The sequence below is a fragment of the Pseudorasbora parva genome, chromosome 14, assembly GCF_024679245.1.
Source record: "Pseudorasbora parva isolate DD20220531a chromosome 14, ASM2467924v1, whole genome shotgun sequence".
In the NCBI taxonomy this organism is placed as follows: Eukaryota; Metazoa; Chordata; class Actinopteri; order Cypriniformes; family Gobionidae; genus Pseudorasbora; species Pseudorasbora parva.
The window spans coordinates 17329447-17353089 of NC_090185.1; the positions used below are offsets into that span (position 1 = coordinate 17329447).

A 23643-nucleotide genomic window follows, 5' to 3' on the forward strand; every position below is an offset into this window, starting at 1 on the left:
TAAAGATCGGGAGGTCTATTTATCACTGTTTTCCATGTTCATAGAGTTAGTTTGTGGAGTAAATATACAGGCTTCAATCTGTGTGTACACAGCTATTTTTTTTAATGGTGTTTGGCCAATCAGCGTTCACTTCCTTCAATGATAATCCCTATTGAGCTGGGTTAGACCCTACACTGAAGCAGGAGCGAATGTAGTCCCTCAAAAGGAGTTCCTAGAACTAAAATAGTTCCTGCGGTGCGAACACGCCAAAAAGCAGGTACTTCCGCCATTAGTCCTAGGAACTATGAAAAGGTTCCCCCGGTGATCTCTAAAAGCCCGTAGAGATACTCTGACCCAGTCACCTTGCCATAACAATTTAGCCCTTGTCAAAGTCAGATCTTTATTTCTGGCCATTTCTCCTGCATCCAACACATTGATTTACGAAAACTGATTGCTTGCCTACATCTAATCTACCCCAGACTTTAATATGTGGCCTTGTTAGAACATGATCACGATATTCGCTTCACCTGTGACTGTTCTTTATGTTTGGGCTCATCAGTGTACATTTTAAGATATTAGTGAATTCAAATTTTGAGAATAAAATACCTAAAATGTTCAAGTAAAATAGTTCACTTAAAATTACACAAAAAAAAGATCTTTCTGCTTTCTGACTTTCAAAGGTTATGATTTAATCTGAACCAAAATAATGTCTTTTGCAGTAATGATGTTGAATCGACAGATCCTCGTTTCATGTCCTATCATAAATAAATCTGACAAGGAGGTTTTTGATTGGTATAAAAAAGTTTTTTTAGAGAGTAAACATATTATTTAAATACGAATACATCACAAACTATATATTACTTTTTGCAAAATTGTTTGTGCATTAAGCCAAACTATTTTTAATTGGTGAACTGAAATGAAATATTGGTTAATTAAGATTTATGAAAAATAATAAGGCCACTACATCAAGATTGTTGAATATTATTATCATGTATTTATATGCATGGCAATATTTACACCACTGGTCAAAATTCTAATATTATTAAATTAAATATTTTTGAAAAAAGTCTCTTCTGTATTTACTGATAAAAAAACGCAGTAAAAACAGTAATATTGTGAAATATTATTACAATTTAAAATGTAAACTCAGCCTTGGTGAGCATTCAAAAACATTAAAAAAAAAAGAAGAAGAATCAAAATTATTCCAAACTTTTGACCGCCACTGTTTGTATACAGGTTACATATGCATACATTTGAGATTTGTCTTAACATTTTATTTATTTGTATCTAAAGATGAACATTCATAAAAGTGCTACTCATTTATAAGGTGAAAGTTTCAATCTTGGTTCACCTCATTTGTTTTATATTGATACACTTTGGGATAAAGAATAGACATCAAGACGAAACAAATTGATGATGAGGAGCAACAACAACAACAACAAAAACAGAAAAAAAAATGGAAGGGAAAACAGATTCACATAATACAAAGTTTACAATATAAAGAAGTAAACTGACCGTCCATCCCTTGATAAGGCAAAACAGATACCCTCCCTCTGGAAGGCCATCAGCTTTTCCTGCAGTTTCTGTGGAAGGAGTTGAAGTGCATCCTTGCCATGGGGCCCTGGAGCTGCTTTGACTTGACTTCTCATTGTTTTCATACTGTGTCTGTATATTACAAACGCATGCAGAAAGATTCATAAAATTAACTCAGATGCATTGTGGTTTGTAGTTTACTAAATTATCCACATTAAGAAGACAAAACTAATACATCATAATGTTACTGCAGCATTACTTATTCATACTCACTATGAGACGATCATTTCTAAACCCCTACTGCCAGGATTTGACATTTCGCGGCAATACAGTGAGTTGCGTCACAAAACACGCTGTGCGTCATATCTACGCGACGAGTGGCAAGTTTGCTGGAAATGAAACGATATATATATATGTAGTCAAAATGATATTTGTTATTTTTTTTGTTACTGATAATATGTTGGCGTATAAGAAATGTTACTGTCAACTAACGATTGAGTGTGTCTGGCATCTTCAAATGTGTACGTTTTTTAAGTCAATGTGCCTCGACGTTCTCCTATTTTTTTTAACAAGGGCAAAAGTGTATTTGTAATCAAATATAGTAAGTTATAAGAGTAAATGCCACTCACTGGGGTTCTTTCACCCTTCTGCGGATCTTAGAAATATCAACAAAACCTAGAGCGGAGAAGAGTTGAAAGATGGCAGTGCTTCCGGGACGCGAGTGCTGATCACCGATTGGTTAATCTCATGTCACGTGCTTTAAAAAGCATCTTTGTCAGATTCAAAAGGAAAAGTTTGCACTTTCAACCAGTTTAATAAAGACATAGTTACTATTAATCATGTTTAGTTTATGAATTTTGAGATATTTGAATCGTATTCGCCTTTAAATTAAAATAATTATTTTACTCTATTAAATTGTTTATAATAAAGCGTTTAAAATAAAATGTATTTTTAGATTTAAAATAAAAATATTTAAATTTTATTTGCCTAAATTATAATAATAAAGTGTTACGCTATAAATATATAATAATGTTTTTTGAATAATTTATGACCAAAAATATTGTATTTTTTCCGCATTCTTGAGCCACTCTGCGCCCTCTTTTGGTATAATTTTGCTAGTTCACCGGCTTTAAATGTATTTTCCCTTCCAGGTGTTTGAGTATTTTGTCTTCAATGCCGCTGACAGACCGACAGCTTTGACTTCAGCCTTTAGCAGCCATTAGACTCATTATTTCTCTTCATTTCTTTAAATATTTATTCGTCTATCTATCTTACAGGTAAGCCTCGTGTACATTACCACCCTTACCCTTGAATATCACGATTTTTGGTGTTATTCCCGTGAATTTAAATGGTCTGGAAAACCTGTATGTGTGTTTAAACTCATTTAGCGTTACCATGTGTGCTAACACACCTCAGTGTTTTAATCTTATTGTAATGATTTCAAAGCAAATATCAGCCTCGGAGGACTGACAATATGTATTTTTAGTGTCAAAGTGTGTTTTATAAACAGCCTGTGTGTTTTACTCCTCATATATTTGAAGTGAACGTGAGAAATGATCTTGTATATCAGGGCCAAGGAGAGATCAGCCACATGAAGAGTAAATAAACATGCATGTGTATAGATCACAGATATGTGCATGCTTTGATATGCTTTAGTTATTATCATTTCATGTCGTTTTAGTGCTGATGTGTTTTTGTAGCTTTAGGGGTTGATCTTTGTAGGTTTATGAAGCTCTAGGCTTCATTCATAACAAGGGCCTTTGCTGGTGAGAAACCACCAGGAGGAGATGTGTCAAGACAATAACTTAATGTTTTTGGCAAATGTAATAGATGATCCTGGTATTCAATGCATATGCACACTATACACAGTATACATACAATATACTGCAGATAGTATGGTACAATCAATGCTATTTCAAATGTTTTGATGCTAATATCAATGTTGGCTTTAGTATAGTATAGACAATATAAATTGTTAAAGGTGCACCAATGTAAATTTTTTTCAGTAAAATATCTGAAAAACACTAGGCTAGTGTTACATATTTTGTTCAGTTGAGTGCTTTATTATTTGTAAATCGTGAGAAAATTGCTAATTGAACCAAGGAACCGGACGTGTGAGGGAGTCGCTTGTCAATTTCATAATAAAAGTTGGTTGCTCGCAAGGCGCGTGTTGCGTTCATCTTATTAACAATCACTCCAGCGGCCTTGTTCAGCTTCCACAACATTCGGGTCTGCTCCGCTTCATACTACAGTAACATTAATAATCGCATCCATGAAATTGATTTCTGCTTGAGTCCTTGAGGTGAAGAATACATGTCCCAATATAGTACACAACTAAACTAGGCCTACAATCAAACTACACCTTTGTTTTGAATAGGCGACCTTTAGCGGACGGAAAAGTTACATAGTGCAACTTTAACTAAATAAAGATATACTAATAAATGTATTGGAATCGGGGAAATTTCTAGATTGTTGCTTGACAAATTTACATCCACTATTTAAATGTTTTAGTTTTTTTCTTAATTTCTTAGTTGCTAAATAAGGAATAATTGTAAATAATTTTTTTTTCGGATTTCTCATCCACATGATTTTTTAAAAACATTTAAAGGCTACATGCATTTTAAGAGTAAACATTTATAACAAAAAATGATCAAGTGAAAAATAAGCAACTCTCTATGCACACCTAATTATCATAATAATAATTTTAATAATAACTATTATTATTAGTGTTAGAATTATAAGTAAATTGAGGTGAATTTAAATCTACTGTACAACAGTAGCCTAATATATTTCTGTCAATTTCTTCAAGTTAAATTGAACTTTTATTTTGACGGGTTGCTGTGAAGGGCTTTGAGTTTCTGTGGTAATGATATGACAATAGTTTTCTCTAATGAAACGCTAAATGCTCATGAAGTGACACCAGAGCAGCTCTAGAGGTGAAGTTTTTGCATTTATGTCCTCTTAGTGACAAGGCAGTGTGTGTGTGTGTGTGTGTGTGTGTGTGTGTGTGTGTGTGTGTGTGTGTGTGTGTGTGTGTGTGGCAAATGCTTGTCTGCCCCATTCATTCACACAGATGCAGAACATGTACAGGGTTAGTTTGCCCAAAAATGAAATTTATGTAATTAATGACTCACCCTAATTCCGTTCCTCACCCGTAAGACCTCCGTTCATCATCGGAACACAGTTTAAGATATTTTATATTTTAGTCCCAGAGCATATGCAGTCTATGCACACTATACTGTCCATGTTCAGAAAGGGAATAAAAACATCATCAAAGTAGTTCATATGTGTCATCAGTTAGTCAATTAGAATCTCTTGAAGCATCGAAAGAATTTTCAGCTTTTTTTCGGACTTTATTCAGCATTGTCTTCTCTTCTGTGTTCCTCAAATAAAGATTCAAACGGTCAAACTGGCAAACTGCTGAAATCACGTGACATTGGTGATCCGAATCATTGAACGATTCACTGATTCATGACCGCTTGACTCTTTATTTGAGGAACAGTGGTTTTCACACCCTGGGTCGCGACCCTCGGGTGGGTCGCGAGACTTAAAAAATGGGTAGCCAGGACAATTAAGAAAAATTGAGTTAGCTTACATTAAAAAAATTAAAATATATATTTTTTCATAAAATCATTCTATAGGCCTATATAAAATAAATAAATACATGAAATATATATTGACTTAAATAATTAACAGATTAACAAAAAAAAGGAAAAGAAATGTGTGACAGTTGCTGCTGACTGGTTCATTATCGTGAGGCGTGACACTCCTCCAAACAAGTTCACGGAACGGAAATCCAGAAGACAGAAAGCAAATCTTGTTTTCTTTAGGCTATTTTATAGCACAATGTAAGTAAACACTTTTGCTATTTTAAATAATGTCCTTCTCTTATGTATGACTATTACAGATTTTATTTGTTTCCTCTGCTCTTTTGCACTGGCGCCTCGATCACGCGCACACAACATGCGAACTGTGATGGCATTGCAAACTTGACATCATAGCCAGTTCATTATCAAAATAAAATAGCCAACCTAATATATAAAAACTTACACAGCTCAGTTTAAATAGCCAGTAGTAGCCAACACTTCGTGCCATTCAGCATGAGCACTGCTGCTGAGGTGTTTCCAAGTAGAGACCCGCTCGCAACATTCATGTTTTGTCCCGCTCCTCGCCGCATACAAGTATAAATAGTTTTTTTTCTGCGTGGTTTGGCGTGGCAGAATACGCGCAAAGTGGGCTCATAATTCCAAAAAAGCTCTCATCTCAGTTCAACGCGATCTCACAAAGCTCTGTTAGCCATAAAAATGACTGCACAATGAATCTTTTTTTTTATAATGTCTAAACTTTCTTTGTTATAATCAAAGTATTTGTCAGCATACAGAATTCAGCACTGCACAAAAACTCTTGAGCGGTGAGGGGATTTTTCTCTTAAATGAATCTGTTTGGCCATTGCGTTCTAGAAATAAACATTTGTTGTATCGGCTTTGTTTAACCAATATTGGTTACATTGCACAACGCGGCAAAAACGTGTTAGCTACTCTGCCTCCAACTGTAATTTGTTTTTATTTTATAACATTTTATTTTTTTCTAGATGTTTTCTTTTTAGATTTTTTTATTTTGCTGTGGTCATGCAAATAGTTTTATTCTCCCGAAATCCACACACACACACGAGTAGCTACCGCCCGCACTCAGCCATCAAATCTAGTATGCGTATGAGTGCAATTTCTCAAGCACATTTTTGCGCATGTGAAGAGGATGATTTTTTCCCATCAATATTGGGACGCGAGTTAAGGAAACAAAGCCTATAATACATAATGGTTTAGCTTTTAAATTTATCACCAATATGGAAACATTTGGATCGAATGAGGGAGTTAGGCTGCGTGAGTCTAACGCTGGTTACTTTCAGTTCCTCATTAAATTATTTCGTTTTGACTTTATATAGTTATAGCCTTCTGTTCTGAATACCGTTAAATTTAAAGGATTTGTTGTGGAGCGAGGGGAACTAAAATAACCTATGTTTGTAGTACAATATTTCCCTTTATTTAGCCTACTGGTATTATTATGAATGCAATCAAATGCAACTTATACGTGACTTACCTGTGTTTTTCTCTCTCTTTCAAAAGTCTTGTTGGTTAACAGTTAACCAGTTAATTAGCGTCCCATAGATATGCCTAGATACCAAATTAGTGCAGAATCAACTTTGCGTTGCGAACGCATCAAGGAACAAAAGCAGTTGTGTGGAAAAGTGCTGAGCTGAATATTTGTGCCACCTAGTGGTTTAATGGAGGATACAGTCAAATGGCCCATTGTATACAAGTATTGTTATGCTTGGCTTGACTTATTTGAATATAAATGGTTGTAGGCCTATATGGGTCGCGACAAAAAAAAAGAGGGTCGCTTTAAAAAAAGTTTGAAAACCACTGCCCTAGAACACGGTGGAGAAGACAATGCTGAATAAACCTTTTAATACTTAAAGCTACTGTCTATAACTTTCTTTGTGTTCAAGATTTAAAAAAATTATATAATGAGTGTACAACATGAATCCATTTTCTAAACCGTGTTTTTGTCTTACCCTGAATCATTATGGTACTATTTATATTGGGACTATTTTAGACCCGTCAGATTGTCCTACCAGGGTTTACTGGGAATGCCACATCAATATATATATATATTTTTTATATTTACATAGTTTTAAGGCTAGGGGTAGGTATGGATATTGATAAAGCCTCAAATTACATGAATATGATGCTGGTAGTTCAATTTGATAGGTAGCATTTTTTGCTGTCAATTTGTGCTATCTACTGTTAATGGGTGGTAGGACAAACCGACAGAACAGGGGTTGTAATGTTCTTCCGCAAGATGCATGCAATTCTGTTTATTAACCACTAAAGCGCAAAAAGTTCACAGACACTAATATATACCGGCTACAGTCTGGAGCCCTGCGCTTAGATATACACGGAAGCGACTGAAAGCAGCTGTCTATTAGTGGATACCAAATATTGGTACTACATAAATGCTGATATTGTAAAATTTTCTAAATTTGACTAACAACTTGGTACCGAAGTACCAGAGTGACATCCCTAATTCAGGTACATTGAATAATCAAATGTAAAATAACACTGCATCTTCACTGTATAAATTAATTACATTTTTCTTTGTTAAAGCTACAAAAGTGATTTTCCCTTTGTACTTTGTTGTTAGTTTAACTATTGATTAACAAACATCAGTAGGAATATTAGGCAGCTGTCACTTTAAGAGCGAATGCACAGATCCAATACAATGGTACGCATCCATTTTCTTTCTCAATTGTTTACGTTCTTGTAAGGCATACGCGACTTGTCTTCTTGCGCTCAATTTGGCTTAATCATTTGAATGTTTAAACTGACAGGACCTAAAAAAAGTGTAAAAGATCATTTTAAACTTTTGAATTAATACAAGAATCATGTGAGTTTCAAACCATGGTGCCTGGTCCGTACGTAACAGATCAGCTACAATCGACTTGGCATCGCACATCCTGACTATTGCGTACCGTGCAGCCCAATTACTGTGACAACTCAAGGTCACATCAGTGATATCACTGCTATTATAATCTGCAGCATTTTGCATTTAAAATCCAGATATTTGACCATTCAAATTTCTTGGAGCCAAACAATATATAACCTGTATCTGGTACATGAACTTAATTTTTCTTGTAAAGCGCTGACATGATGCATAGTCTCACGCTGGGGTTCTTTTTGACTTTGCTATTGTTCAGCTGTTATTTTATTTATATATATTTTTAAACACTCATGCGGTATATTGTTAGGCGTCCTGGTTTCCTGTGCCGCCGGCCTGTTTCTGTCACGCCGAATATTAATGTTTGTGCGCGAGAGGCGCTGCGGTAAGGAATGATCCACGAGCTCCTGTTCGTACAAGCTCATCTGCATCACCACAGGAGGATTCTCACCTGCGTGCCCCTCACCCCCCTTTCACCTGAGCATCACTTCATTCTGCAGCACCGCATTCATTATAGACAATGAGATGACTTTTACTTAATGACTTTTTACCTAGAAGGTGCTTGTGCTCTCAGTTCAACCAGCAACTGCCATTTGGGTTAAGAAATTAAACTAGTGCTGTGAAATGCAGTTGAACTGGTGTCCAAAGGAGATCATTATTAATTTGTTACATTTTTGTCTGTCATTTTGAACATTACCCATTCACCCTCTGCACCCTGTTCACCCAATAAGTTATGTGTATTTAAAGCTGGACGTTTGTGTTAAGGAGTGTACTGTTGAATCAAATTGGTGTCAAAAAGATGCCATAATCACTTTTTTTTTTTCGCAAAATATTAGGTATATCACTTATTTTAATGAGATTAGAGTGATATATTGCTAAATTGGTGTCCGAAATAAGCTATGATAATACCTTGATAAGTTTTTGGCAAAATATTAGCTATCATTTTGAATGTTACCTTTTGCACCCTGAATGTAGAGTAGAAGTTTGTGTTATGGAGTGATATAAAGTTTAGTTGGCGTCCAATATATACACTCTAAAAAATGCTGGGTTAAAAACAACCCAAGTTAGGTTGAAAATACACAGACCCAACAATTGAGTTGTTTTAACCCAATGGTTGAGTTGTTTTAACCCAATGGTTGAGTTGTTTTAACCCAATGGTTGAGTTGTTTTAACCCAGTGGTTGAGTTGTTTTAACCCAATGGTTGAGTTGTTTTAACCCAGTGGTTGAGTTGTTTTAACCCAGTGGTTGAGTTGTTTTAACCCAGTGGTTGGGTTAAATGTTGCTTAAGACAACCCAATTGCTGGGTAAGAACAACTCAACCATTGGGTTAAAACAACCCAATTGTTGGGTCGGTGCATTCTCAACCCAACTTGGGTTGTTTTTAACCCAGCATTTTTTAGAGTGTACCTTAATCCCTTTGATAAGTTTTTAGCAAAATATTAGTTATTTTTTTGAACGTTACCTTTTCACCATGTGTGCCCTGTTCACCCAAAAAGTAATGTGAATGTTGAATCAAACTTTAATGAGAGTACAATTCAATTGATGCCCAAAAGAGGCTATAATCACCTTTATAATGAGAGTAGAGTGATACAAATAGCTAAATTGGTGTCCATATCATCTTGATAGGTATTTTGGCAAAATATTAGTTATAATTTTAAATGTTACCTTTTCACCCTGTGTTTCATGTTCACCCAAAAAGCAATGTGCACTTAGAGCTGGATTTTTGTATTAGTGATTGTACTGTACTTTGATTGAATTGGTGCTCAAAAGAGGTCAAGATCACCTGGTTATGCTTTTGATTAAATATATGATATCATCTAGAATTGGTACCTGTTTACCCTGTGCACCTTGTTCATCCAAAAAGTACATTGAACCTATAAGACAGACGTTTGTGTGAAAGAGCAAACAATGTTACTCAGTTAAATGGAATGGGAATCAAAGACGACCTTTTATGCTTTTGGATAAAAATCAGTCAACATCTTGAATGTAACCCGTTCACCCTCTGCGCCCTGTTCACCCAATAAGTACTGTGACTCTAAAGCGAGAACACAGGAACATGTTTTTTTAGGGTAAGATTTGTTATCACCTTGAGAGCGCCTTAAGTCCAGATTTCCACAAAACTCTTGTCGACTAATTTTTCTCGGATGAATCCAGGCCTCAGAGCTGCCCAGAAGTGTCACCTAGACCAAAGAAATGACCGTTGTGACCGGTCACCTTTAAATGTCAACACGTTTTCTCATTCTGTTCTTACATGGCTGGAAAAGCCGGTGGAAAGCAGACCTTCTCTCTTCCATACGTATTAACGAGAATAATGACTAGTTTGGTGAATTATGGTGCTGTGGTATTTTGGGGCGCTACAGAGTTATTGACCTGTTCTCTCTTTCGGTAATCAGCGTGGAGCTGGACATTTCTCCCTAATGAGATAATATCCAATACAAATTACTACTGTGCTACCTCCCGCTGTCTCTGCTGCTTCAGTAATCCATATATTTTTTATTTATTCATGTTGTTTTGCATAGGTAACGTTTCTTGGTCAAGCTAGTCCAAAAAGCACAACACTAACTGTCCCTGCCCCCAACATGCTTATTAGAAGGTGTCTGCAAATCCCGACCCTTATCCCGAGGCTATTCCCACCGTGCTTGCGGACACCGTCAGGGGGAAAACAGAATAAACGGCTGTCACATTTCCTCCGCAGGCTAACGGCATCTTGGGCTACAATTAGCCAGCAGTGCCAGTCCTCCCCCCTCTGGTCTTTTGTTATGCAAATGAGACGCATGTAATGCGCCGTTTAACTGGAATTTTTGCAGATTTTCTCTTTCACTGAAAGGAGCCGCTTGGTGAATGGAGAGTTTTACTTTAACTTGACTGGCTTTGTGCAACTGTCAGTTCGACTTTTCTTCCTTTTTCTACAGCGAAATCGGCGGTACTTGTTTTCGCAGTCAGTCACCATCACGTCAAGATCATGATTGTTTGTTAATTTGTAGCCTTTTCTGGATATATTGTTTTGTCTGGAACCATGCTTGGTTTGAATTGTCTACCTAGTCTGCGTTTTTTTTAGCATCATACCTAGTGAGTTTCCTACCTTGATGACATTCTGGGCATCAAACGGAGCAAGAAAGCTGACTACTTTGGCGGCTTTTTTGCCAGCATACTTTGTCAGCTCCCTACCTAGACAGCATTTTTAAACCTCAGACCTAGTGAGCTGCCTACCTAGACAGCATTTCTGGCATTAAACCTAATTAACTCCCTATCTAGACAGATATTTAGCGAACTGCCTGAGTAGACTAAATTTGGGCATAAATCCTAGTTAGCGGTCTTCATAGGCAGTATTTTTTGGGGTGAAACCTTCAGACCTCCCTATCTAGACAGCTTTTTTGGGAATCAAATCGTGTGAACTTCCTACCAAGCTTGCATTTTTTTTTAAACGTAATTCTTAGTCAACTCTCTACCTACACAGCATATTTAGACATCAAACTTAGTGAGCTGCCTACCTATGCAACAATTCTGCCATTAAACCTAGTGAGCACCTTATAGACATATACTTGGACATGAACTGCCTAAATAGACAGAAATTATGGCATAAATCGCAGTTACCTGTCATCATAGGCAGCATTTGGAAGGTAAAACCTAGTAAACTGCCTACCTAGACAGTGTTAATGGGCATTTTACCTAGTTAGCTCCTTTTTTAGACAGCATTTTTGGCCATCAAAGCCAGTGAACCCCCTACATAAATGAATAAATGGACTTTATGGGCACTTTACCTGGTTGCCTCGCCATCTAGACAACATTTTTGGGATTAAACCTAGTGAGCTCCTTATCTAGACAGCATTTTTGCCCATCAAAGCTAGAGAGTCCCCTTTATAAATGTAATTTATGGTTATTTACCTAGTTATTTCCCTATCTAGACATGTTTGGGGATCGAAGCCAATCTAGGCCGCATTTTGGGTTTCAAACGTAGTGAGCTCGCAATCTAGACGGCATTTTTGGGCATCAAAGCTAATGCCTAGATCTGATTTATGGACATTTTAACTGGTTACCTCCCCATCTAAACAGTATTTTTGGGGATCAAATCTAGTGAGCTCCCAATCTATAAAAAAAATGTTGGCTATCAAAGCTAGTGAGCCCCCTACATAATGGCATTTATTGTTATTTATTACCTAGATATCTCCTTATCTAGACAGCTTTTTTGGGGATAACCTAGTGAGCTCCCTATTTAGACATCAATTTTGGTGTTATACCCAATGAGCTACCTACAGAACGTAATGTGGGTGTCAAACTTTTCTTGTGTAAGACAGCATTTTGTTACATTTGTTTGGAATTGTTTAGCCTGAATGCACGTTTGTTTGACTGTAATTAACCTTTCGTTCATATATTCGAAGCCATTTTTCTTTCTGCCCTTGTTTTGGGGCGTCATTACAACAGTAACTCGCAAATTGTTTTCCGTGACCCACTTTTCCTGATGACCTCATGTCGCGGCGTCAGTCAGCAATGGAAAGGGCGTTTGCTTGTTAAATCGGGGCGTCTACCCTAACCACCCTCTACCTCTACCTAATCACCAGGTATTCTTTTATTGCAAAAATGTGCACAGAAATGTGGAGATTTGAGGCACAAGGGGACATCATTTTAAGTAGGGCGTGTGTGCTCTGCGGCACTGAGTTCGATGGGTAGCTTACATGCACCCTTTGCAAACGAATAAGGTGGATTTGCAGTGCTGGCGTGCTCCTACCCTGACAGACTGTCCCACAGTGGCACTTCGCCACAGTTGGTCGTATGTGTGTGTGTGTGTGTGTGTGTGTGTGTGTGTGTCTTTGCCGTCTGCCTCTCTCTCCGGTCCACAGGGGCCATCTGATTGGCTCTCGAGGGTGGAGCCCTGCTTAGCGCTGACATACTGCACCCAGCCCTCAGGGCGTTCTGATTGGCCAGGGGAGGGGTGACATCACAAAGGCCAGCTGTTGATTTGGCGGAGAGTGTGTGTGCGTGAGAGAGAGAGAGGAGAATCAGGAAGGATTGCGGCAGCGATGGCTTTGGGCAGGTACGCGAATGCTCCACGCTCAGACGGAGGAGAGCAGAGCTGCACTGAGCGCGCTCCGTTTGATGGCACTCAGTCTGCTATGGAAACTAATGATGTGAGCCGAGCAGCGGATCATGAACGACAGGCAGGTGTGTGTGTGTGTGAAGTCATAAACGTGTTGATTTGCATGCTGATGTTTTTTGTTTTTTCCCGAGCTCTTTTTAATTGAGGTGAAGGTAAAAAATAAATGCGTAAAGAAGTAAAAGAAACTTGAATAAAATAGTTAAAATGTTTATTTTTTACAATGAAGCTGTTTGAAAAAATGTAATTTTGAGATTGGTCTTTAAATAAATATTTGCAAGAAGCATAGGTGATAAAATAATCTAAATTAGTTTTTCCATCTTAACTCTAAACCTTGGTTAAATTCATTGTGACTAAATTTCCGTGTCAGCAAATCGCACTCTCTGCTTGTGTGTGTGCGTGTGTGTGCGTGCACACTTTGTAATGACATTCTCATAATTGCTCTATTTTATAATTTAAAAAAGCGCCTGAGGCGGCTATCAGCGGAAAGCTGGGTGTTTGTGTCGGTGTAAATTACAGCCGAAGGCATCCCGGCTAATATCGTTAATGTGGCGAATCGTGTAAATGAACTGATGAGGAGAGGAGAGGAGAAGAATAGCTCGACTGTGACAGCGGCCACACACTGAGAACACGGATTGTGACGGGAGGAGGAAAAAAGGAGGGAAAACCATTAGCAACGCTTTTATCCAGAAATAAGGGCCATTTGCATATTAGTCTAAAACAGGGCTGAAGTGAAATATGTGTAGCCTGGAGCCCGGCGCGGTGGTGCGCTTCTTTTGTCAGGAGGGTAAGTGCTCGTTGCTTTCTGAAATATGGTGATTAATAATTGAGAATGGTAAATTACGTATAGGCTTTATTGTCTCCGACAACAAGGTTAAAGCGAGATGATCTTTCTACTGCATCTATTTTTGTGAAAGTTTGTGTGTCTTATTTTTTGTAGTTTGTTGAGACAAAATGAAAAAAAAATGAAAATAATTAAATGGAAGTGGTATTTGTTTGTTTGTAGGCTGATGTTTTAATTTTGTCTGAATAAAGTCTGTGTTCGTCACAGATTTAGTGGCATGATGATGGTCTCAAAACCGAGTAAACTACCTTGACAGCATTTTGGGGCATCGTACCTAGTGAGATTCCTACTTAGATGCCATTTGTGGGCATCAAAAGCTTATTAACAGCATTTGTGAGCATCACAATTAGTGCACTTGCTTCCTAGACAGCATTTTTGGGGGCATAATACCTAGTGAGCAGCCTACCTCAACTGCATTGTTGGGCATCAGAAGCTTATTAATCGTTTGCCTAGACGTCATTGGTGGGCTTTGAGCATAATTGTTTTGTCTAAATGCATAAATGTAAGTTATACGCCTACCCAGACAGCAATTTTGGCCATAAAATCTAGTGAACTGGTTTCCTAGATGCATTTTAGGACATTATACCAATTGAGACACCCACCTAGACGGCATTTTCAGGCATCAAACGCTTATTAACTGTTTGCCTAGACAGCAACTGCGTGCATCATACTTAGTGCGCTACCTTCCTAGACAGAATTTTTTGCCATAAATCCTTGTGAGCTGCCTTCACCGGATGCATTTAGAGCATTATACCCTTTGTGCTGCCTAAGTAGCAGTTCTGGGCATCATTTTCTGCAAAATGCATAAATATGAATGTAAAACCTTGTTATACGCCTACACAGACAGCATTTTCGGCCATCTAGTGAGCTGGATGCATTTTAGGTCATTATACCTTTTGAGTCGCCTACCTAGAATGCATTTTCAAGCATCAAAAGCGTATTACCTGTTTGCCTAGGCAGCAATTGTGGGCATCATACTTAGTGCGCTACTTTCCTAGACAGCAGTTTTGGGCATTGTACCAAGTGAGCGTCCTACCTACACAGCATTTTTTGGCATTAAACCAAGTGAGAAATATATGTATCTAGCGAGCTGACTACCTAGATGGCCTTAAACAACCTAGACAACGTTGTGCACTGCCTTTCTAGACAGCCATTGTCGGAATTGTACCCCTACTAAAGAGCATTTGGGTTGCTGAGATCTGGTTATCTGACTTTCTAGACTGCATTTTCGGGCATCAAAATCTTACCTCGACAACAGTACCTAGTGAGCTGTCTAACACGGCAACATTTTTGAGCGTCATATATTGTAAATTATGTAAGGTGCCTACGTAGACAGCAGTATTTCAGTTTTTTACCTGATGAGACATTGACTTTTTTTGAAGGGGTTTGTACCTAGTGAGCTACCTAGCTAGAAAGCATATATGGGCAATTTTAGATATCATATCCACAATGCTACCTATCTAGACAACATTTTGAGTCATCATACTTAGCAAAGACAGGTTTTTTTTTTTTTTGGACAACAGATGTTATTCTTGAGCATCAATTGACTGGAAACACCAATTATACCCAAAAATGCTGTCTAGGTAGTCAGCTGTGTAGTTTTTGAGAGACAGCCGGTGTGTTTGTGTTTCTGCGGTGGTTGATTTCCTCTTTTTTTTTAATCCTCCTGCGTCAAACTCGGACATCTGTACTGTCAAGTTTGTGAAAATATACAGCCGCTGAGGTCCGCGGGGAGCCTTTTCTCTCTAGTGATGCTCGGAAGAACTTATTGAATATGGAGCGAAAACTGTTGTTCGTGCAGGAGGGGAGGGCAGTTGCGGTGAAGGGCGTATTTTGAAATGCAGATTCGTATATTTCACTTCACCTCGACATAAACGCCGTGTTCAGAGGAAAAGCTACGGCAGCGCTGAGATTAGCCCGCAGCAAGAGAGATGCTTGGATATTTATGAACAGCGCTCGTGTAATTCCTGCCAACAGTAGGTGTTTTAATCCATGTGTGGGAGGAAAAGCGCTCTCATAAGTCATAATTGTCCTTGAAAGCGTCAGTTGGTGCGCAATTGTGGCGCCCTTTGTCCCTGCGCCCCAGAATGGTCCGTTTTGAGCCCAAAGAAGATCAAGAGACACATTATCCACTCCTACTTCCTGCGGTGATGTGGGATAATGCCAGTGACCCTGTGCTCAGACACTCACGGAAAAGTCATGGCATGGTCCCGGATAATTCTGAGGGACCGTCTGGCTGTTTGGATGACAGCTTTTGTATTTGTGCTTGTGTGTGGTCATACCCACCTGTTCTTGTCAGTGCCGCCACCTGCGTTACTGTCAAATCGTGTGTGATGCTAATCCCTTGAATTTTGATCAGTGTGTGTGTGTGTTTCATGGTATGCTGCATCTCTGATGGTTTTAACAACCTAAATCGCTAGCAGGACTGTGTATTTGGACCCAGTTGGCGTACTTGGCGGGATTACTGAGTCAGGTTATGCCCATTTGACCTCGAGATATATGGTGGGTCGCCACTTGGCGCAGGTTTCTAGATTGGCGGTGTCGGGATGAAGGGTGTGGGGGGTTGGAGGCTGGGTGTTTTTGGGTCATTAATGCCCGGGCGAGCACTGGCCCTTATGTTCAGTTCATTCAGACAGAAGCTTGAATGAATTCATCCTACTGCTGTCAAGGCGTTACTTAAAAGGGATAGTTCACCCCCAAAAATTGTTGTCATCACTTACTCACTCATTTGTTCCAAACCTGTGTGAGCTTCTGTCTTCTGTTGAACACAAAACAAAATAATATTTTGAAGAAATTTGCTAGTCAAATTGACTTCCATAGTGGGGGAAACAATACTATAGAAGTCAATGGCTAGCGTCAACTGGTTACCAACATGAACAACTTGAGGGTGAGTAAATAGACTTGACCTTTAACATTATATGATTGTTATGAAACAACTAATTAATATTCATTATTTTCTTGACTTATCAGAACACCAAATAATTTGAATGAACTAAATATTTACTAGTGGGATTTGTAATTTGGTCATCTGTTTTGAGTTGGCTGTCATTAATTAAAATGAATTTGAATAAAATTAATTGTTAAATGAAACAAAGCTGAAATGTTATAAGTTTTAGATGGGAAAACCTAAACTAAATGAAAACTAGAAATGTTAACTTGACAGCTAACTACAATCAAATAAAGCACTAAAATGACTAGTGATACTAATAAGTGTTCATAGTAGCATTGAATGTTACGTGGGAATGAACAAACAAATAATCCTACTATGGTGAAGGCTTGAATGATTAATATATGAAGTATTAATTAATATTAAAAATGGAACCTGGGAAGATTATGAAACATTGACCTATTTAATATTCATACATTTCTTGATCCATCAACTGTATTGTAACCTTTTTGGGTAACACTTTATTTCAAGATGTCACTAAGTATCTTTATAGTAAGTGCATGTAGTTAATTAATAGAACTTATTTGAGTAAGTACAATGTAAAAAAATATCATAAATCGTTTTTTTGTTTGTTTTTTGTTTTTTTACTACTTATGATAATCATTCATAATGAGTTTTTTTTTCAGATTTGGTACTACTAAACATTTGTCTTAGGATTTGTGATTTCGCCATTTGTGGTGCATTTAAACAACGATGCCAATCATTTGTCACAGAAGGATTCATAATTTTTGCTACCTGTATTAATTTGGTACTACACATTCTAGTGGTTCTTCATTGTTGGATTTCCAATTTCTCCAGTCAAATTAAGTTGGCATTATAAAAGTAGGATTGTGTTGAACTTGTCGTAATAGCGGTGTTTCGCAACTCTTGTTGAGTTGATACCAGTGGTAATTGTTTGTGACACTAGGATTTGTTACAAATTTGGTCAATACTTATTCGCCTTGACAAGTACTGTACCAAATGTCACTCGCTTTTTCTTCTTTAAGTCTTTCTTTCTGACTATGATGTATGGAATTTCTCAGTTTGAAAATAAATAGGGCTTATCTCAAGAAATCTTTCAAACAAAGTGATTGTCCTACATAGGAAGGTTAAAGATGCGACATCACAAGGCCTATGCCTGAGCTAAAACTAGTCATACTGAATTTGAGTCCAAAAACGACTATATTCCAATCAACAGACTATACTTTTAAATTGAGTAAGGAGTTGAAATGCTTCTTGTGTATAAGGTTTGGCGTTGAATGTGACTTCCTCTCAGTGTATTTTAATGTCCTTGTTTCTCTGCGGCACAGTCTGTTCTCCGTATTCATGTCACCACCCTGACACATTTATAAAAGCACTGCAGTGCTTCTGCTCCCGAAAGACCTTTTAGACTTCCCGTCAAACAACTCACACACAAGTTCAGTCCTCCCTCACGGATGCTACTGTATCCATGCGTCCCTGACCTTTTGACCTCGCCGTATTTGACCCCCTGACCTCTGTCCTTGTGTGTGTGTGACAGGTGTCCGAGGGTGATGCGGAGCGTGTGCGTGAGCCGTGGCTTGGCGACCCGACCCAAGCGCTGGTGACGGGGGTCATGGGACTGCTGCTGCCCCCTGTCCGTCTCTCAGTCCGCCCCGCTGCCTCCGGAGGCCCCAGGGTCCTACGCTCCCTAAGGTTCCTGCCCAGTCCTGAAAACAGCACAGCCGGTAACACCAACATTCGCACTCATGTTGTTTATGCAAATGCATTTACTAATAAACAAAGTTCCAAAATATTATATTTAAAAACAAAGCTACCAAATTGGCTTTCACGTACCTAGATTTCAACAGTTTTGTCATTTGAAGAATATATAGTTGGGTAAATGCGTCTTTTTTTCAAAAAAAAAACTTTGACAATCTTGTTTTCATTTACGTCAAATTAGTTATGGAGGATAACCAGTGAAAATCTCAATATTGATATCAAAAAAGTATTAAAAAGTTTACGTTTATGCAAATATTTACAATCTAAACAACTTACTTCAAAGTTTCAACCTATTGTTCTTTCTTTTTAGCGTTTCTTTTTTGACTAGCCTGCCCTGCTTGGCTTTTTTACGTAAACAAATCAGATTTATAAATTGTTCAAAGTAGATGGTTTGGCGTGTGAATATTACGTTGTATACGTGATCACTCAATTCTAGTTGGGATGTTGGCAACTAATTATTATTCATGAGCGAAATTACGAATCCTACAATGGTAGGATAGTAGAATGAATGCCTCCTGAATATTAATACGTTTGTGACTGCGCGTTCCAGAAAAGTTATGAATCAACGTCAACATGCAATTAAACTTATGATTAATCGTTTTTATGAACTAATACTTTTAGTTAAGTACCGAATTGAGTCCTACAGAAACTATCTAGAACATTTTGTATGACATGCTTTAAGTTTGCAACCTCAATTTTATTCACATCAAATTAACTAGAGGTGCAAATTTATCTATGAATAAATGCCTGAAGGTTTAACTGATTGGCCCAAAGGCATATGATGATAATTGGGCGCTAGTCAGCTGGCTAATTAACGAATACTACTATGGGAAATGAATAATAATTAGGCTACATGACTGCACATTCAAGGAAGGTTACGAAGCAGCTTCATATATCATTAATATTCATGAGGTGAGCCATTGGCATTGCAGAATTCATAATTTCTCCCAAACTGTGTAAATCGTTACAAATTTTACATCAATTTACTAAAGAACCAGTAATTTTAACACCAAAAGTTGAAATCAACATAATTACACTGTCACTTAAATCACCAGTGTCTTTTTCTCTCACAGGTGGTGATTTTCGGCCTTGCGTCTGAGGATAATGTCTGAATCTTCTCTGGACACCAGAAGTTGTGACGTTATGAAGGTTCTGGAGAGTGACGGGCCGCACATGGCCGACCCGCCCGCGACCCTCAACGACCCCCAGCACACGCCCCAGAACAACGGCACGCACACCCAGGAGTGTGTGACAGACCAAAGTTCCTCCCATCAAACTCAGGTAAATGTGCTGACGCACCTCAAACAGTGCATTATGGGTAATACAGTCCAAAACAAACAGGAAATGAGATTGTAGCCTCTTGCTAATGACTTATGGGATGTTAACGACCACTGAGTTGTCGTGGTTTCTATTATCCCAATTTATCTGCTTAAAGACAGAGATAAGCCCACAAGATGAGTAAAATCAGCCAATCGGATCCAAGCTGGCGTGTGATTGGCTAATGCCAGGAAAGAGAGGAAGGACAGTTAATCTGCACCTGAAATCCTGCTGGTTTATCTGCAAACCCTCAGGGTGTGTGAGCGCGTGCATGTGTGTGTGTGACTTTGCCACCATCTGCTCTTGGTGCATTGAGAAAGGGCAGTGGCCAGGTGCATTGAAACACATGCTGATCTCAGCTCTATTCCTCTCATTGTTCATTTCTCTCTCCTTTCCTGCACAATTAACTGCTTCACTGGTGCACACACTCCTTTAACGATATATTACCTGCAATAACATGCACAACTCAACTTTTTGACCTTCTGAATTTGCTGTAAATTTACAGTACTGGGTGATGTGTTGAATTAATTTAATATATATATAAAAAAAAAGAAAAGCATTTATTTGAAATAGAAATCTTTTGTAACATTTATAAATGTCTTTAATGTCACTTTTGATCAGTGTTGCCACAGTTACTTAAAAGATAAAAAGTAACCTGATTACTGATTACTCCTTTTAAAAGTAATTTAGTTACTTTACAGATTACTTGATTTAAAAAAGTAACTAAGTAAGATTACAAGTTACTTTATTATTTACATTCAGCAGTTGCCGACAACACCCCTGCCGCCTCAACATAGAAATGACGACCGTTTTTGCCAACACTCACTTTATCGGAAGTGCATTTTTAACAGTAACGTCAACAAAGTATCTGCTGACATTTTAATTTAAAATTAAACAATATTTCCTGAAAAAATACTCTCCCAGAGATGCAAGAAAAAGCAAAAATATATATTTTTCATTTTTTACTAAGGAAAATGACTAAAATAGTAACTCACAGTGACTTAAGTTACAAGTTATTTTAATCTGATTACTGGATTGGAAATAGTAACGCATTAGATTACTCAGTAGGCAGATTAGAGTAACGGATTACTGGCATCGCTGCTTTTGATCAATTTAATGCATCTATTTATTTATTTTTTATTAGTGGTGACATTAGTAGAGTAAAATTACTTCATCTTCAATGGTTACAATGTCAAATATTTATTATTTAAATTAATGTATTATAGTTAATATATATATATATATATATAATCATATATAATGCATTTTAAAGCATTATATACGTTGATAAAAAATTTAAATATTTAATAACATGGTCAAATTTCCTCCCTTTTTTTTCTGATTATCAACAGCTCGGCCAATCAGCACAGAGTATTAAACGGTCCAAGGTACGGTATGATCACAGCATGAGTTGATTTGCTTTTTGTTTTTTTTTTTGTTTTTTTGGATTTTGGTGGTTGTTTTGTTTGCCTGCAATCTGTGTGCCTTGCGAGGAAAAAGAGAGAGAGAGAGTTCGACAGGGCATTGTGGGAATAAAAGCCCCTGCTCGAGTCAGTAAAGAATAATAAATGTGCTTAGGGGGGATGCTGCGTTTAGCACTTTTCCAGAATGAACCAAGATACCGGGGGGGTTGTAAGACCCAAGCGCCTCCTCTGGAGATTTTCTCACAGTGCCGAAATCTGCTCTGCTCTTGATACTGGTTTATCACTGCATTTTGGACAGCCAATCTGTTTTTGTGATTACGTTGAGTTTGTGCATTGTGTATTTTTTAGTTGTTTTGACATTGCCTGCAAGAAATTGGCTCTCGTGTTTATTATTATTTAAAAAAAAAAAAAAGATTTACAAAGAAAAACTGTCCAAGTGCTTGTTTTCAGGTTTTTTTGTGTGTGTTTTTGTACATTTGAGATTTTCAGACTTTCAGGGGTTTCAGATGTGGTTATATAAGCATTGGTTTTAATAAACATGCCTCTAATTAACACAGACCCCTCCCAGAGCTCTGAAAAGTCTCCTGAGATGTTGCAAAATGGTGCTTGTATATTTTTAGTCATGCGTTGTTGGACAGTTTTTTTGCAAATGAGTGCCAGACTTTTTGGTAACCATGGTTACTCTCCTTCAGTCCAACGGCAAGTTAAAGTTAGTTCGCAGCTTGGCGGTGTGTGAGGAACCATCTCCGCCTCCGCTCCGAGAACTGCCACACGAACAGGTAAACGCGTGTGCGTGTGTTTGTGTGTGTGTTCGGAATAGAATACTCCTTACTTTTTAGGTCATATGACTTACTTTACTTTAATAATTCACATACTATTTAAAAATAAAAATAGCATGCATACTTTACAGTATGAAGCCCCACTAAACTATATTTTAGTGCTTTCGCGAGCAAACGCAAAGTTTCTCGAGGAACGCAACAGTTTTGTGAGAAAATATGAGAATTATGCAAGACAATGCAACGTTTCTTGAGGAACGCAATAGTTTTACGAGGGAACGCAAAATTTATCGGAGAATGCAAAAGTATGTAATGCCGTTTGATAAACCACATCACAAGTATCAAAAGATGGAAATATTAGTTGAGAAATAAGTTTCTTATGAACAATATATGAAAAACAATTCTGATATCGATATAAAGCACTAATGCCAGTGTTGACTTTGCGTAAACCATGATTAATATGTGATTTGAAAGAAAGATCAGAATCAAGCCATACACCAAGATATTTAATAGCATTAACTTTATGTAAAAGAGTACCGTCTTTACATGATGCGTAAATGCAATAGTTTTGCGAGAAAATGCTAAATTTCTGAGGGACTGCCATAGATTTACGAGAGAACACAACATTTCTCGGGGGAATGCAATACGAGGAAATAAAAAATGTATTGGTTAACAATAGTTTTGCAAAAGATACAATATCTCTCAGGGAATGCAATAGTTTTACTAGAGAACGCAAAATTTCATGAGAGAACGCAAAATTTCTCAGGGGAACACAATAGTTTTACGAGAGAATGCAAAATTTCTCGGGGGAATGCAATAGTTTTACGAGAGAATGCAAAATTTCTCGAGAGAACACTAAATTTCTCAGGGGAACACAATCGTTTTACGAGAGAACTCAAAATTTCACGAGAGAACGCAAAATTTCTCAGGGGAACGCAATAGTTTTACGAGAGAATGCAAAATTTCTCGGGGGAATGCAATAGTTTTACGAGAGAATGCAAAATTTCTCGAGAGAACGCAAAATTTCTCAGGGGAACGCAATAGTTTTACGAGAGGACGCAAAATTTCTCGAGAGAACAACATTTCTCAGGGGAACGCAATCGTTTTACGAGAGAACTCAAAATTTCACGAGAGAACGCAAAATTTCTCAGGGGAACGCAATAGTTTTACGAGAGAACGCAACATTTCTCAGGGGAACGCAAAAGTTTTATGAGAGAATGCTAAATTTCTAGGGGGAACTCAATAGTTTTACGAGAGAACGCAAAATTTCTCGGGGGAACGCAATAGTTTTATGAGAGAATGCAAAATTTCTAGGGGGAACGCAATAGTTTTACGAGAGAACGCAAACTTTCTCGGGTTACTATTTTTTTAAAGAACGCAAAGTTTTTTATGGAACGCAAAAGATTTGCAAAAGAATGCAACATTTATCAGGGAACACAATAGTTTCATGAGAGACCACAACATTTCTCGGGGGAACGCAATAGTTTTACCAGAGAACGCAAAGTTTCTCGAAGAG

General features: G+C 37.7%; 2 protein-coding genes across 4 annotated transcripts in view; one reads left to right on the forward strand and one right to left on the reverse strand.

The window, feature by feature from the left end:
- zranb3 (zinc finger, RAN-binding domain containing 3) overlaps nucleotides 1-2186 on the reverse strand; it is a 71267-nt gene extending 69081 nt beyond the window's left edge. The window contains exons 1-3 of one of the 3 annotated variants that reach the window (XM_067415700.1): nucleotides 2142-2186; nucleotides 1786-1901; nucleotides 1495-1644 (exon numbers count right to left, since the gene is read on the reverse strand). In XM_067415700.1, the coding sequence (XP_067271801.1) occupies nucleotides 1495-1637 (143 nt within the window). In that variant the 5' untranslated portion in view covers nucleotides 1638-1644; nucleotides 1786-1901; nucleotides 2142-2186. Of the gene's footprint in view, nucleotides 1-1494; nucleotides 1645-1785; nucleotides 2084-2141 lie in introns of those variants that run through there. The other 2 variants (XM_067415702.1, XM_067415701.1) reach the window with 2 other exon arrangements.
- A 479-nt stretch (nucleotides 2187-2665) lies between these two features.
- LOC137040237 (R3H domain-containing protein 1) overlaps nucleotides 2666-23643 on the forward strand; it is a 45994-nt gene continuing 25016 nt past the window's right edge. The window contains 5 exon segments of the mRNA XM_067415703.1: nucleotides 2666-2789; nucleotides 18390-18576; nucleotides 19684-19891; nucleotides 21280-21315; nucleotides 22044-22130. Coding sequence (XP_067271804.1) covers nucleotides 19715-19891; nucleotides 21280-21315; nucleotides 22044-22130 — 300 coding nt within the window. The 5' untranslated portion in view covers nucleotides 2666-2789; nucleotides 18390-18576; nucleotides 19684-19714.